Consider the following 16,395-nt stretch of genomic DNA (forward strand, 5'->3'; position numbering starts at 1 on the left):
TCTCTCTCTCTCTCTCTCTCTCTCTCTCTCTCTCTCTCTCTCTCTCTCTCATTCTGTCTTGCACGAATTCACTCACACTTTGACTCTTTCACTGTCTGTCTGTCTACTCTTGCACACACACTCTTGCACTCTAGCATTCTCTCTCTGTCTGTGTTTTCACACTCACATGCTCTCACCTTTTTGTTTTGTTTTTTTTCCCCCTTTTTTAATAAAATCTTGGCGCTTGAGCTATGTGATGTGAATTAGTATTATTCTGTCTTAAAATGGAGATTAGTCTTTCTTAAGCCCACTCGGCTACTATGATTGTTCATTTTCAGGGCTAATATTTTAGGCCTATCTGATACGATTCAGTATTTTTCTTTCTTTTCTCACTGATATAACCGTAATCTTCAGCTTCATCAAAATCAGTAAAATCACTTTGTGATTTGTTAACCAAGTTCATGCCACCTTCCTTAATCAGGCTGTAGGGAAGTAGAAGTTCAGATGGCCAACTTGTAGTCCTGTCTACTTGCAGTTCATTTATACTGCAGCAAAGTGAGGTGATTGTGCTTCGCTCTGCCTTACATTAATGTCCATGGAGGTGGGTGGCGGTTGTATGTGGAGGACTGAGAGTGGGTGCATTGCAGACCAAGCGAAGAGGGCATTGAAAAGTTGAGCTTTTATCAACTTTATGCAAATGAAAAGTGTACGCGAAGTGCGACTCTGTAGGAATAGAGATGTAATTAAAAAACAAAATAATTAAGCGCGGCAAAAGGTGTCGGAATGGTTGGTGATCCTGGACTGATAAACTTGGAGTTTCACGTCACTGCAATGTAAATGTAAACGTTGTACATCGCCAGTTTGGCTTGCTGCGTTTTTTTTTGTTTGTTTTGTTGTTTTTTTTTCATATTACTCCTTTTACGTTCCACTCGTTCAAATGTGGTTGTGGTTACATGTGTTTTGTTGGATTTGAAAGTGAGCAACAGAAGCATACACATCATTTTAAGCGCTTGTGGTGAGGTATTCTCAATGCTGGGGTGAGTCATCTAATTGAAAGTAATCCTGAACCAGTCAGAGCACTCATTGCAACATTTTGATATGGTGAAGCTTAACAAGGAGGCAAAGAAACATGGGAGTGGTTTTTCAGCTGAAATGTCAGGTTATGATGATCGAGTGCCTCGCTTCCTGTGAACAGTATTTAAGGAAGAACCCTTTAAACCAACCCCAAGTGTCTCATAGCACGTGTTGGCCACCTGGCGTAAACGTTTATGTTGCTGAACAGCCGTGTAATTTTTGTAAGAGGTCAGGAAAGGCCACGTCTACCAGGGTGGAGGTGTTTACATTCGGAATGTTTGTCCACCAGTCTTCTGGAGGGGGGTGCATTTGCTCTCGCTCTGGCTTGATGTGGGGGAGTAACTGCGTGGGTGCAGGTGCACAAAGGGAAACGGTTGCAAATGGCTCACACTTGTATTGCACCTAGTCAATACAGAAGCACATGTGTGCAAAAAACCCGCGGACGCCTGCGTCCCCTGGGCTCGGGCTACCGCTCCCGGCTCAGAGCCGTCTGTACGGCCGCCTGCAATCCCCTCTCTTCTGACGGGCCCTTAATGCGCGCTGGCTCACGCTCACGTTCATTATATGGCTGTTGTTGGGCCCCTGCTTGATCGTTACTGTGTATGAAAGGCACTCTTCATTTAGAGAGCCTAAAATAATATGATCGCAAAAAATAAGGATAATGGCCTGATGAAGTCGTTTTGACCCACTGGCAATGTGCAGCGTGGGGCAGTTTATCGATCATTATTGATCTCTGTGCTGTTGGCCTGGATGTGGGGGTACAAACAGTACAAAATGGTGCCATTGGATAGAACACATTAGTGTGAGTTATGTGTTTGCATGGTTCAGCACTCCTAAGCTGATGCTATTTAGACTGAAGTAAGTTTAGGGTGATGCATATATCTTAGATGTTTGCTACTATATTTGGAGGTTTTTTCATTATAACAATCAAACCATGTCATTCACATAACTGTTTTCAAAATCATAATTAGTTAGCCTGCCTCCAGCATTACACCTCGCATTACCATATCAGCAACGTTGTACATCCCCTTTGATTTGCTGATTGTATGCGTTTGTCAAACAGAGTTTGTCATCTCTCAAATCTCTCGCCTTTTAAAACCCTGTTCCCTTGCTGGTGTCTGCAGGGATGCTCTGAACCTGCTGAAGAAGGGAGGCGCAGGGCTTAAAGCGGCCCCTCTGTCTGTGCCTCCTCCTACACCCCCTCCCCCTGCGGCTCCTGCGCCTCCTGCTGGTGCACCACCTCCCGCTGTTGGCTCCGGGCAGCCTCTCCACCCTCCCGTCGCTGCGCCTGGTAAACCTGGAGCGCCAGTGAGTATCCGCCCTCTTTCGTGCTGTCTTAAGAGTTTTCATCTACCTGGAAGGTGTCCGTGTATGTGGATCACGTGCTGCATTCCTCAAAGTCCTGAGCATGATCAGTTACAAATCTGCCTATAGACAGAGGTATTTGCCTTTTAGAGCCAGGGCTGTCTGAGGTGACGGTTTGACACCCATTTGAGTTTGCATTACAGTCGTCAGGGTGACGGGTAGGCCAAATACTGGCAAATGTTCCCCAAAAGTGTCCGTTTAGAGTCTCTAAAAAAAACCTTCTTTGACTTCCCATTACTCATGAGTAGATAATTCTTTGAAAGTGACTGCTGACAGCGTCACTGAGCCAGACTGCAGTGTGGGATTGGCCGTGTCAGTGTGGGCTAACGTAAGCAGAGAGATCAGAGCAGATGAGCTGAGTGCTCTGACTCATATTTAAGCAGAAGTAAATGCCAGCGAGCTGTCTCACACTACCGACACCACCACCACGCTTTCTACCTCCCCTGCGCTCTCGCTTTTTGGTTCACTCTGGGCCATCGCAAGCTACCCTGCTCCAGACCTTCTCTGGGCGCAACGGAAAGACGGAGCTCTCCCGGGGTCTCCTTTAAGTGCACGCCTAGGGGCTCCGTGGAAGAGGATGTAGAACTGAATCGTGCTTACGCTGTGGCCTGTTAGGAAAAGTGCAGGATAAAAGGGGCTCAGTGGTTTGCTCTCAGGATCAAGTCCAGTTGTGCAATATTGATTTGTCTTTTCCTCCCGTCAGTCGACGGTTTCCTCATCGTCATTTTTTCCCCCTTACAGCAGCAGTATAGTGTCAGCCAGAGGCAAAACACCAGTGTCGGTTCTCCCAAACAAAGGCATCATTTTTATTCATTTATTTATTAATTTATTTTTAGTTGCATTTTTTGGTCCAACAGCAGCCATTTGACTACAGCAGGCCACAACCCAGAAGGCCTTTAGGACAATAATATGCCAAAGATGTTCTTCCCCTCTGTTTTTGAAGCATATGCTTGGGCTACTGCTTTGGACAGGCTGAGATGCCGTAGCACGTTTCGCAGTGACTGGGGGGAGGGGGGGGGGGGTTGTAGCCTTGCTAGTTTGGTATTAGCATCAGTGTGCTCACTCCTCCTCACTCTACTGTACGACTGATCAAAGACAAACACTGTAGATGATACCGTGGCAGACACCAGAGTGGTTTGAACCGATGAAGACTAAAACCCACCAGTGCATCGACCTCACCAAGATATTATTTTTCCAGCTCGCGCCAACCATTGAATTACTCGGCATGTGACATCAGTTCTTTTACAGTCTCCGTGAAACTGAATATGCGTTTAGCGGGCAGCGTTGACCGAGGTCTCTGATGGTGTTGTCAGGGCACCTTCACCGAGGTTCCAGCGTCTAACGTGCGCAGGGTCATTGCGCAGAGGCTGACCCAGTCCAAAAGCACCATCCCTCACGCCTATGCCTCCGTGGACTGCGACCTGGGTGCCATTCTGGAGCTGCGCAAGGAGCTGGCCCAAGGTAGAGACACGAAGGGTACACAGGCCAGGCTCACGGGGAAGCGCAAAGCACTCACATGGCCACTACAGCCAAGGGCCCCCTGAGTGGGGCGGTAGGGTTAGGGTCAATCACTCAGACACGGCCACTTGTTGATTACGAACACACAAGCTATTAAAGAACCAGTTTATTGTCACTTGGGTGTGAAAAATCTCTCCTCTCTGAATACAGAGTTTCATAGAAAACCAAACAAGGGCAAGAAACATTTTGGTTGGTATTTGGCTACCTGCACTTCTCTTGCAGTTACGGCCGGGTGTAGAACAAAAATGCAAATGAATGAAAGCATTTACATGCTTCCATAACAATTGTCTCAAATGACAAGGGTCTCTTGTTCGCTAGAAACAAGCAAAGCAAAAAAAACAAAACAAAAACGAGGTCAGACCAAACCACGCCACGGGCATGCAGAGCTTGCATTGTTTGTAAGCTTTTTAGAATAAGTTGCATTTTGTGTCATGGCTGCTTGCCGTCTTCTCAAGATACGTTTCAGGGTTAATAAAGATTTCACACAATCAGGACCTTGATCTTTTTCACATTCAGTGGAGGGTTCCTTGCAAATTTACTTTGAAGCCAAATATAACTGCCGTGTGAAATGCTTTGACATGAGAACTTTAACTTAAGAAATGAAAAGTGGTTAATTTGGTTGCTATGTGGGTGTGGGTGTGTGAGAATTTCTGGTAAACTGATATCAGGGGAAGCAGAAGCTTCCACAAATATCATATGTAGTTTTTTTTATTTGGATTGGTTTTATACTTAGATGGTATTAAAATGTTAAAATCTGAGGTTTTATTGCAACACTTTCAAATTTCACAGTGTTTTCTCCAAAGTGATTTATTTTAACACGTTTTCTCTCTTGCTCTCTCTCCCCTTCACTGTGTTTAAAGAGGAGATCAAGGTGTCTGTCAATGACTTCATTATCAAAGCAGTTGCTGTCACACTCAGAGTAAGTAATTGGCCTTCTGTTTTACTCACAGCCTCACGTCACTAACTGGGAGCATCTTGCCGTTTAATTAGAACAGTAATACAAAATGACCTCGTTGTCACTGTTATTTTACACAATATTACAAACTATAAAATTGCATTTGTAATTGCTTATGATGTTCATAAATTGATGTTGCATGTTTGAGTGATATGTAAAGCCTTTAATATGGAGGTTTATGAATACTGAACGCTGGCTTCTTTGTGGGGCCTAACACACACAAAAATGGGGGCTATTTCTGTTAACTGCGATATAGCTATAGCCTACTTCAATTATAGGACAGATATGACTGCATGATATAGCAGGAGGTTTTACATTGTTTTGACAAGAAGAGGCAAAACACAGGGCCCACACTCTAGAGAAATGGAGGCACACTCAGTTTAGTAAACTTGTCCCAACTGAGTTTCTGGTCAGAGGACCATTGCTCAGAGGATATAAAGGCAGCAGACCATTCATACAGCAGTGATGCAGTGGTGGCATGCAATGTTAACAGTATATCAGAGCGTTAGTGCAGCTTACACATGTCTGTGGTCTCTGTGGGTTGACCATGGACTTGCACTTTCATGCAGCCAGTCAAGACTGTCCTTGTTTGAAAAGCGATTATTGGTGAGTTAAAGCATGGTCTCAAACTCTACCTAGAGAGAGATGGGCAGTCCATACACCTACGAGGTGTTTCCAATAAAGCGCTCCTAATAAAGGTGGTGGCGAGTAGATATTTAATACAACATCCCATCTGTCATCGTCTCTCTCGACACTAATGACAGCAGACAGGGTTGCAGTGACTCCAGCGCAATGTGTCATGGGGCGTGGAGCTGCAGGCTTCCCCTTGTTTCCTGTACAAAAACATGCGGCCACTCTAGTGCTGCGTGGCTTGCACTCATGACCGGCCTTTAAATAGAACAGGACCATTTCAAGTGAAGTTCCCTACCCTTTCTCCTCCTGTTACTGCAAGAAAAGGGAAAATTAGCCGGATGTATGTCTGCCCACAGACAGAAAGGCAGCGTTGCTGTCTGATCAGCAAGGGATTGTCTGGCACTGCCTGCCGTCCCGCTGACGTGTCGCAACGCACGATGCCTAGCTCGTGATCGCGGGTCGCCGGAGCTGTGTTTCCCTCTTGTAGCTCATCAGCTGCTTCCTCAGAAATGGCAGGCACGGGGAGTTCACGCCGCAATCCCGCACACGCTGCCCGGGCCTCGCCCAGGTGGAGCCGGCTCCTCTTGCGGTGCTTTGCCAAGGGGCCCCTCTCGGGCGTCCAAGGTGCTTCGCCGAGAGACACCGAGTAAGCCGAAGTGCGCCCACACCGGATCCGGCACGCCCGCCGTGTTTGTGCAGGCCCCGGTCATCACCTCCCGCTCCTCCCGCAGGAGATTCCCGAGGTCAACGTCACCTGGTCGGGGGAGGGACCCCAGGTCCTGGACACCATCGACATCTCTGTCGCCGTGGCGACAGACCGCGGCCTGATCACGCCCATCATTAAAGGCGCGGCGGACAAAGGCGTGCGGCAGATCGCAGCCGACGCCAAGGTAACTGTCGCCATAGCGACCGCACTGCGGTGAACGCTCACACAGGCACCCAGAAATGCATATCTAACTACCCGCTGGTATTGAAAACACCTGCGCTCCACACCACCCAGCACTGTCAAACAGCCCACAACAGCTTGCCAGCTAACTTAATTGGCGTCGGTCTAGCGCACCAGTCACAACCTGCTCTCCTCTCTGTTTAGATGACTGTGCACTTTGACAGCTGTGTCTGCATATGGTGCGTGCTAGATTTCAGTGAATTGCCATGGCCCTCGTTGCACAATTTGGTGGTAATACTGTAGCCTTTTCATTTTCCCCTGTATTGGGTTTGGGAGAGATGAGCTGTAAGGATAATCCCTCAGGTAGGCCTATAGCCTGCCAGGACCACTGCTGTGCACACAGTCACGCCCTTAGGGTTGGGCTCCCTAGCCAGGCTGCCATGGTAACGACAGACCGCGGGATTGCCACGTTCCCTGTGGAATCTCCATCGGTGTCTGATGGCCTGAGGTGCTGGCTATTTGTCATGTCAGTATGGGTAATGCAGTTTTCTCAGGTGCGAATATTGCCTTGTTAAACAAATGGAGTTACAGCGATATGCTATTTTCAGAGGATTCTTTCATTTACATAAATTTGCTCCAGGGAGAGGCTGATCTCATTGGGGTTTCACTGATGAAAAGCAATTTGCCGTGTGTGGTGTGAGCGGGAGCGCACAGCACCGTTCGCTGCGCTAGCTACCAGCAGGGCTCCGCGCCAGCTGAGAGCTCAGCCCGATGGTGGGATCTGGTCGGGTGTCCGGTCAGCTGTGGTCCACAGAAGGATAACGCCCGCGTTGTTTGTGTGATGCATGGCTCAGCCTCCTCCTCTCCCCTCCCAGGCACTGGCAGGAAAAGCGAGGGCAGGGAAACTCTTACCAGAGGAGTACCAGGGAGGATCCTTCAGGTAAGACACCCCATTAACAGCCTTGCCCTAAGCAACCCAGATAACTACCAGTGGTTACACGCTCCAGGGCTGGAGACTTCAGAGATCCCCACAAGCCAGCCACACAGTCCAGCTTTTAGTATTTCTCAGGGCCATTTCATCTGACCGTAATAAACTTGCATTTTTTCCCTCTAGTAGTCTTCCCTGGTAATAAGCTGCTCACCACACAGCTAGACCTGATGAACTTAAGGTACAGCCCTGCCTAGTAGGTCCAGCACATGCTGCACACACTGCGCATTTAATTTGTCCCTCTGATAAATCTGACGGGAGTGTGTTAAATCGACAAGGATCATAAATTGTGGTCATCGGTTTAATCACCCAAGGCACAGCCAGTCTTTTTTTTTTTTTTTTTTTCTTCTTCTATCATTAGTGGCTTAATGGGGTCGCTTGGAAATAAATGGGCTTTCTGCGTTAAAGATAGAGCAGAAATCCCAATAGTGAGGCATCACTCATCGTCTCATTTCCGGGGCTTCGTTAACGCCTGCTTTCTCCCCGTCCTACTGAGCCACATTAGGGAAGGTAACGCACTGAGCACTAAAGCACGGCGCAGCCTGTACTACCGTGGCCGGTCTGGCCTTAACTCTGACCTGAACCTCCAGCTCAGATGCTCGCCCTTCCACATTGAACAGCATAACTGAGCTTTACAGTAACCACTTGAGCAACCGTGCAAGAGACACTTCCGTTTGTCGGTCACCATTTCCTTACGAAAGTGTTCACCCCATGGGGAAGCGAGAGGGTCATCCACTTTCGCGCGATGGCGAAACGCGTACGTCTGGGCCGCGCCTCGCCTGACCACCCGCTCCCCTCTGCTCCCTGCAGCGTCTCCAACCTGGGCATGTTTGGCATCAGCAGCTTCAGCGCCGTGATCAACCCCCCGCAGGCCTGCATCCTGGCTGTGGGGTGCACCAGGGAGGAGCTGGAGCCGGCCGCGGACACCCAGGACGGTCCGCCGCCTGGACTCCGCACCCGCCAGCTAATGACCGTAACGCTGTCCAGCGACGGGCGGCTGGTGGACGACGAGCTCGCATCGCGCTTCTTGGACAAATTCCGCGCCAACCTGGAAAAACCCGAGCGCATGGCTCTGGCCTAGTGAGAGATGTAGGGGGTGGGGGGGGCATCGGATCACACCAGTCCAGTGGTGAGGCAGGACTTGCAGAGTTCAGCTAACAGATGTTAATTCTTCCTATGTCTGGATTTATTGTAGATCACTATTGACCCACTAAGCTGCATAAAAGCAGTTGCACAGACAGCAGCATTTTGGCACAGACTGTCTGTGAGCCTTTTTCCTGTCTATTCTTTAAGCAGCATTTATTGTTAATTCCTTTAAAAGAAAAACAAAAGGTCTGTCAATAAGCTTATAATGTGTGAGGGTCTATTTTGTAAATTTAGACTTATTGAGGTATTTATGGTGGTATAACATGGTGTCATGGTATCTCAGCAATGGATTAGTGTAAAAGTATGGCACTTTCTTCTTTGTTGAGGTCAATTTCATCTTGTATGCTGGACTTTTTTTAGTCAATACTACAGTAATCCTGTTCTTTCCCTCTAACCACAGACTGAAAAACCACAAAATCTTCTGTAGTGTCATAAGAGTCAAGCAAATAAAATCACATCTGCTGTATTAAACTGAAGTGCTGGTGTATAATTCATCAGTCTGATGCAAAGACCTGCACGCCAGAGCTGTGCCAGCAGATGTTGCCGTAGGAACGGAACAGTGCAGTGGCTGGATAACGGTGAGCCGCTGCAGGCGCGGCTCTCCTCACCCACCAGCGGCAGGCACAGAGTGTTCTGACACACGTGCTTTCCGCACTCGGGGGTGCACGGAGTTAGACGCACGGGTGTGCGAGAACTGGCGGGCTGAATAGCGTGTGCATGCTCATGTGTTTTTGTGTGGGTGGGGGTGTGTGGAGGTTTTTTTTTTTTTGGGGGGGGGGGTTGTTTTTTGGAGGTTTTTTTGTTTTGGTTTGGTTTTTTTAAGGCTTTTTGCTCCTCACAGCTGCCTGCTACAGTGTACCCACTGTTCTACTGTTTCCCTGTGCACCCCTTCACGGTCTCCTAGTAACCACTGGGATGGAAGGGGTAAGGAGGAAGAAAATAAGGGGGGGGGGAAGCTCCCCTTCATGACAATAGACTGGGGTTGTAAGCGAGTCTTGAAGGATTTCTCACTGGTAGTGCTGCAGTCATATTCTCACACAAACTGTCATCCACTGCGCCTTCGTAGCACAACCACGCCCTACCAGACCACAGAGGGAATCACAAACCGCGGTTATCGGGCCTTTTTGTTCTCTAGAAAACCGTTTGAAAGACGAAATGGCCTTGTTAATTACTAATGGAGGAAGGGTAATTGAATTGGGGGCTAACATTAAAGAGCCGAGTCAGGCCGGAGAGCGTAAGACTCAGTAATTACCTTGTTAGCCTCCCTGCTGCACAATCACTGGATTCTAAGGATACTGTGCGTTTTAAAAACGCACGGGGCACGAGTCAGCGCTAAGTCCGCTGAAATTAAATTGGGGAAATCTTGTGGAAAGCCTCCAAGAATTAGTCACATTTACATGGAAAGCGGAATGTGACATTTTGCCTGCCCCCAGCTTCAGTTTGACATTCTGTGCTTTGGGTAGGGAAGCAGGGTAGGGATATCTCATTACAAAAGCAGTTGGAGGTGAGAATGATAGGAAATCAGATTTGCCTTTGGCTTCATTTGGCTTCTTGTATATGATGCAAAAATCTTTATTGCCTGGTAAATGCAACGGGTTTTGAAGGCTTTTCCTATGTATAAAGTGATTTGGGGTGATTGGTTTACTGGCACAAATACACGAGACAGTCCACTTGCACTTCAGGGATAGCACAGTTAAAAGGTGCTGTCATAGTGCTGTTCTGACTTTGTTCTGACCTTTTCTCATGCTCCCAGGAAGCATGCGGGGGTCAAACTTCCCTTTTGCATTCATTATTCAGTTTTAAGGAGAAACGGACCACTGTCCTGTTTGAATCCACCTCAGTATCACCCGAGTAAAGCTAACAGGCCGTGCTGAGAAAAAAAGGAGGATAAACTTCCCCTGTTTGTACAGGACCCAAACCTCTCGTCTCCCCGAGCTCACTTCAAGAGGCTTGACGAGAAGAACCGAGGCTCACGTTTCATCAGAACAAGGCTCTGGAGAGACGTCCCAGCTTGTCTGACGCTTCAAAAAGAACGTTCATCCTTGGAATGATTTTCTAACAATGCCCAGTGGCTGAACCTTAAATGCATACACATCTGCTTTCAAATGTTGGTTATTGATCACTAAAACAACAGTGAAGTTTAATGACACAATAGCAGAAATGGCAGAGAGGTAGGAAGACTGTCCTCAGGTGCTCTTTCTAACGAACATGTTAAAAAAAAAAAACCTTGAGCGTCTCCAAATGGGAGCTCCTCCTCCACTGACATTGTTCTGGTGAAGGTTGAAGGTTTTTAATTTTAACTTTCTGCCTGATCTGTAAAGCACCTCAGAGGTGGTGTCCCCCCTCCCAACGCACCATAATTTGACTGCCATGATTTGTTTTTAAACAAACCCTGCAGTGGTAGCAATTTAGTGGTATAGGCTGTCTATAGAAGAGTATATTTGGAAATGAAAGAAATCTGGCCCTGTAAAATTACCTTGTGTTATTAACATGAAATTGCTTATAAAGCTGGCGGTTTCACATCCTGTGTCTACTGTATAAGGTGGCTCTGAAAGCTTCTGGTGTAAGTGTAGTCCTGACGCCTGTCTTTGTGACTGACGCACACGGTGCATATACATACACATTAACAAACCCTTGTCATCTTGACATCTTTGTTGTTGGTTTACACAGATTAGCATGTTTCAACTAAGCCAAGTTAAAGAAGGCTTGCAACGTTGCTTGCGGTTTCAGCGAGCCATCTCCCCGTGATGCGTTCCCTGTGCTAGCCTACTGTTTGTTTTTGGGCTTCCTTAGCAACTGTGGTGTGACTCTCTATTAGTCAAGTATATGAAAACATAGCGAGAGCACCTGCATGTAGACGGTAACTATTTCTGACATCTCTGTCCAGACGACACTCTCTGGACCTCCCTTCCTTGTTCGTGCACCCAAAGCCTGTGTTTGTACTGCACAAACCCCGACCTTCGCTGGGCCCAACTCATGCTGCTACCACTCCAGTGGCTCTTCACAGCTACGGGGGTGAGAGAAACCCTCTGCAAATGAAGAAAAATAAATGTTAAACCACCTTCTTCTACCCTCTTGTCTTTAAAACTCTTGCATTGGTATGGACAACCCTTTCCACCCACAGTAAACCTTGCCTATTTTTTTCTCTAAATTTATGGCTGAAAGTTTCAATTTCATGTTTAACCAAAGAAAGTCCCTCTTGCTGTATGATTAATGCTGTTTGACTAAGGGTGTGATGAACAGTATGTCTATGGCATTTTCTTCCGTTGTGTTTCGTGGTGCTATTTCATACCACCAGAAACCCTCCACTTCTACCATGTGCCACATGATGTCACCACGTTGAGACTTGCACTTAAAATTTGCATCCCTGAGGAGGTTTCACCAGCTCCTATTCATCTCTTCTTTTTTTTTTTTTTTCTTTTTTTTTACCGCATTCAAGCAAACCATTTGGGTTTTTACGGTCTGGTCCAAAGTTTTAAGCATCAGTCAAAACGCGTCGAGGCCGTGTGCGCGTCGAACTCGCATGTGGCCTTGGCGTGCTGCAGTGCTAGCCAATTTGGGCTTAAAAATGAAAAGCCATGTCACTCTGGAGCAATGCAAAGCAAGTTCCTTGAGTCTGCAAGAGCATTACGGCAGGCAAGGCATGCCGACCACGAGACGATATTAAAGGCTCATATCCCATAAGTCGTGTCAGAGACCGCGCTGGTGGAAGGCTGTGTTGTATGACTTTCTGCTGAGTGAACGGTCTAATGTGTAATTTTTGGATAAACTTTTTGGCAAGCCTGATAAACCTCCTCTACTGTTAGAGCGCTGGCATAGCAAGGATCTAATTAGAATAGGTCCGATTCTTTTAGGGTTGTCCTCATCCTCATTTTCCGTTAGTAAATAGCTAAATATCATTGGTTAAAGAACGGGGATGGTTATCTTCCCCAAAAAATCTAATTTTAGGCTCACATTTACCATGTGGTTTTACCCATGTTTGTTACATTAACTGTTACAGTGTTGACTGATGCTGGAGCAAAAACATTTGACTAAAGGAAATCAGTTTCCGCTTCAAAGGAAAAACAAGTTTGTTTGATGAAACTAATACTTTGGCCTTAACAATATAGAAGGTTTAGGCTGAAAAAACCTCACTTCTGAGAAATGGATTTCAAAGCTATTTATGAGAAATGATTGAGAATTAGTCTGCCTATTACTAATCCCCAGATGCACAAAAGTCATCTTGATGGAAGAAGCCTCACTGTCAGAATAAAGAATCAGAATAAAGGGATGATGCATTTGGCTTCGTCGCCTTATCTAATAATCCACCTGTGGCTATATGTTCCTAATCTTTATTTTCTGAAACAAAGGACTAACGAGGGTTTGCTTTCTGCATTCATATATATAATGTGTGTGTGTGTGTGTGTGTGTGTGTGTGTGTGTGTGTTTGTTACAGATTTTATTTCTTTAATTCCTTTTTTATGCTGTAAACCTTATTTTTAATGATACCTTTTATTCCCAGAGATTAGGTAAAATATTTGCATTATGTTTACCTCTAAAATTATTGGGAAATATTGAACCACCAGTGTGTTATGGGCATAAACACAAATACTCGACAAATCTTACCCACCTAAGGAACATAGTGGTGATGTTTTAGAAGCTGATGTAATTCCCCTGAAGAGGGAAAATGGGGTGGCTTTTGTTCTCGGAGGTGTTCTGAAACCGTGTGGGTGTTGCCTTGGCTTGTTTGTTTTTGTGTTACGTTTATTCGAGGTCTTGTGTGTAATTTCCTAGTCCCATTTTTGCCTCAACAATCTACCGGCTCACCATGTATAACAAAGAACAGGAAGAGGAAGACAGGCTGGTCGTGTCAGCAGTGATACTGGTGTGGTGGCGTCGCTGTGCTCTCGTGCCTGCATTTGGCTTGTTTTGCCTTTCTTTAACTTGCAACTCGGTGTATGACTTTGTATTCTGTCCCTGGCTAGCTAGTTAAATTCTCTCCCTCTAAATCTTTGCATTTTGCATATCTATTCTGTTGTAAATATCTTCATAGGTGTGGATATAAGTACAATTATATACAAGTACAGTGGTGGTGGACCATGGTGTTCTAAAGAGGGGCTGCCAGTTTGTTTGGGTAGTGGGTTTTGTCTGTTTTTGGTGATGGGGAGTGAGTGTAGGCTGTTTGTGTTTTCTTTTGGTGGAGAATAGACAGCTGTCTTGTTCCTTTCTAGCGTGTTTAGTTTGTTTCATTGGCCTTGGTCCCTCCTGACGTTGTTACACCGATCCCCTGTATGTTTGTATATTTATTCCAACTCTTTGTATTACACTTCTTATTCGCTGTGTTGACTTTGTCTGTTTCGTTTGTCATTCCACTCACCAATCATTCACTATCATCAGGAGTGTTTCTCGGGGTGGGGCAGAGGGCAGGGATGTCACTGGAATATGTTCGGTGTCAGAAACCCTGTCTGCCGTACGCCAGATTCCAGCCCTATGCTGGTGCTCAGGGTAAAGTTGGAGCTGGAGATTAAAAAGCAGGAGCGTGAGGCAGAGATCGTGGGCCTTGTACCTCAAGGCTAAAAGGGTTGACAAGGAGGCAGCGCTCCAGAGTTGGAGCGTAGGTCCGGAGGGTCCGACGCCGCGACCCCAGAGTTTCTCCTCCCCGATCCAGGACGGCTTGGCTAACGGTGGAATTCCGGTGTTCAGTCCAAAAACTCCGACGACTCCTGCTGTTCCTGATCGCTCCAGTGGCCCAAAGCTATGAGGTAAGTCGGCAAAAGTTTAGTTCCTGCCTTCCTTGAGAATGAAATTGATGCGTACTTTCCTATGTTTGAGCATATCGCAACTGCTTTGAATTGGCCCAAAGAACACGTTGGACGCTTGCATTGCAAAGTAAGGGAAAAGCACGGGAAGTATGCTCATCCCTGAACAGAGTTTCAGCCATGAGCTTGTGTAAACCTTGTTACTTCAGGCTTATGAACGGGGGCATACCGGTAGACTTTTCCGCGCCTTAGAAAAAAAACAAAAAAACAACCAGACCCACATAGGATTTGCCAGGAAGAAATTTTGTCTCATTTGAGAAGGGGAGCGCAGCCAGTAATGTGGAGGCATTTGAGCAGCTCAAAGGACTCATCCTGCTCGAAGAATTGAAGAATTGCCTTCCTGATGCCATTGTGGGGTATCTGACTGAATAAAAAGCGAGTAGGTCGACTGGGGCGGCATTCTGGCAGCTGAGGCCGTCTTATCTCACAAAGCAGATGTGTGCCATTCACCTGTCGCTAATCCTAGACCTCCCCAGAAACTGCCCATACACCTGCTTCTTCACCTGTAGAAATGAGGGATTGTTTTTATTGTCACGACGTGGGACTTATTGCTTCTTGCCCGGCGTTGAGGCTCAAATCGGCGCGCACAGCTAAAAAGGTGAAAATACTTTGTGCTTTGCCCCTCGACAAGCCTGCAGGCGTAGAGCCTGCGTTCATATTCCTGAGGCTCGGACTCTTACTGAGGGTGAGGGTTGTCCGCTAGGCCATCCTGGGTTTGAGGGTTACAGGAGGTGACTGTGTCTGTCATCTAGAGTGTGTTGCCTTTTCCCTCATCCAGTGGAAATCATGTGTCGGTAGAGGGCATGGGTCTGAGTGTGACGAAGCTTCCTGTGCATAACACATTCCTACGAGCCCATGCTTATACAAGACCGGCTAAGGTCGCCGTACGATCCGAGCTATTGGTTAATGGTGTCTCACGCATTTTGGGCAACGACTTAGCTGGCGGTATTGTATTTTCCATTCCTGAAGTGGTAGAAAATCTTGTTGAGACGGTAAACTCAGACCCAGGGGGGTCTACTTTGCGTCCCGCATGTCTTTTAACCCGTGCTCAAACTTGGAAACTTGGCAACGTAGTTCACTTAGATGGAACATTTATGTGGGATGTACTTGACGAGCCCGTTACTGCCGCTATGACCCCTGTTGACCGTGGACAACACTGTGCCTGTCGACCCCGATTCGAAAGAATGGGATTTGACGTCCTGAGAGGATCTTGCCAAAGCCCAGAAATCCTACAGTACCTTGGCACACTGTTTCACCCTCACTAATCAAAAAGGTGGAACAACGAGACATGATGGTGAATATTATGAGGGAAATTATATTTTAATGAGCAAATGAGTGCCATTAGAGATGGGTTGCACAGGTTGTCGTGCCTCTTAAATACCGATCGCATATTGTCTGGCCAGCGTATTTTGGAGCACTTTTAGCCATCGAGCAGGAGCAATGTTGCGTAGTACTGTCGATCCTGTCCTACCGTCTGCACCATGTCTATTCCTGCAGTGGGTGAACCCTTGTTCAGATGGACTGTGTGGGCCCCTTTCCTAGAAACGTGAGTGGGTCATTGTTACTTGCTAATTTTAATGGGTGCAGCTACATCCGGAAGTGATTGCACTCCGTTCGCTTAAATCTAAAACTGTCGTGAAAGCGTTGCATCCTGAATACTTTAGTCCACACCCAGGACTGATTCTGGGCTGATTGACTTCTTTGCTTTCGCACACATGAACTCTGTCTGAACTGTGCATCAACTGTACAGTTTTAATCACCACTTTTCTGCACATAGATTCGCGAAATGGTCAGAAGAAGCGTCGGTGGGGGTGGACTAGTGTGTAAACACCCTAAAAATGTGTAACATTGTAATATACAAAGAGAAAGACTCATGCAATCTTTCCCACAAAAAAAGTGTTACAATTCTGCTTTGATATTCGTATTGCAATATATTTCATGTGAATTTATCAAACAGTGTACCTATACAAAGGAAAAGGGGACCTTTTTGCAGACCGTGTGTGTGTGTGTTGTGAAGACTTAAGTGAACTAGGAACTTCACCAGATGCATGTA

The 16,395-nt window shown here is 46.6% G+C and overlaps 1 protein-coding gene across 2 annotated transcripts in view; it reads left to right on the forward strand.

Moving 5' to 3' along the window:
• The window catches only part of pdhx (pyruvate dehydrogenase complex component X), a 30,432-nt gene extending 21,417 nt beyond the window's left edge, over positions 1–9,015 (forward strand). The window contains exons 6-11 of one of the 2 annotated variants that reach the window (XM_035522434.2): positions 2,178–2,361; positions 3,732–3,879; positions 4,797–4,855; positions 6,256–6,414; positions 7,286–7,350; positions 8,209–9,015. In XM_035522434.2, the coding sequence (XP_035378327.2) occupies positions 2,178–2,361; positions 3,732–3,879; positions 4,797–4,855; positions 6,256–6,414; positions 7,286–7,350; positions 8,209–8,479 (886 nt within the window). In that variant the 3' untranslated portion in view covers positions 8,480–9,015. The remainder of the gene's footprint in view (positions 1–2,177; positions 2,362–3,731; positions 3,880–4,796; positions 4,856–6,255; positions 6,415–7,285; positions 7,351–8,208) is intronic. The other variant, XM_081711892.1, reaches the window with a different exon arrangement.
• The last annotated feature ends 7,380 nt before the right edge of the window (positions 9,016–16,395 follow it).

Source organism: Electrophorus electricus, chromosome 4, assembly GCF_041902795.1.
Source record: "Electrophorus electricus isolate QZ-2024a chromosome 4, ASM4190279v1, whole genome shotgun sequence".
Lineage (NCBI taxonomy): Eukaryota > Metazoa > Chordata > Actinopteri > Gymnotiformes > Gymnotidae > Electrophorus > Electrophorus electricus.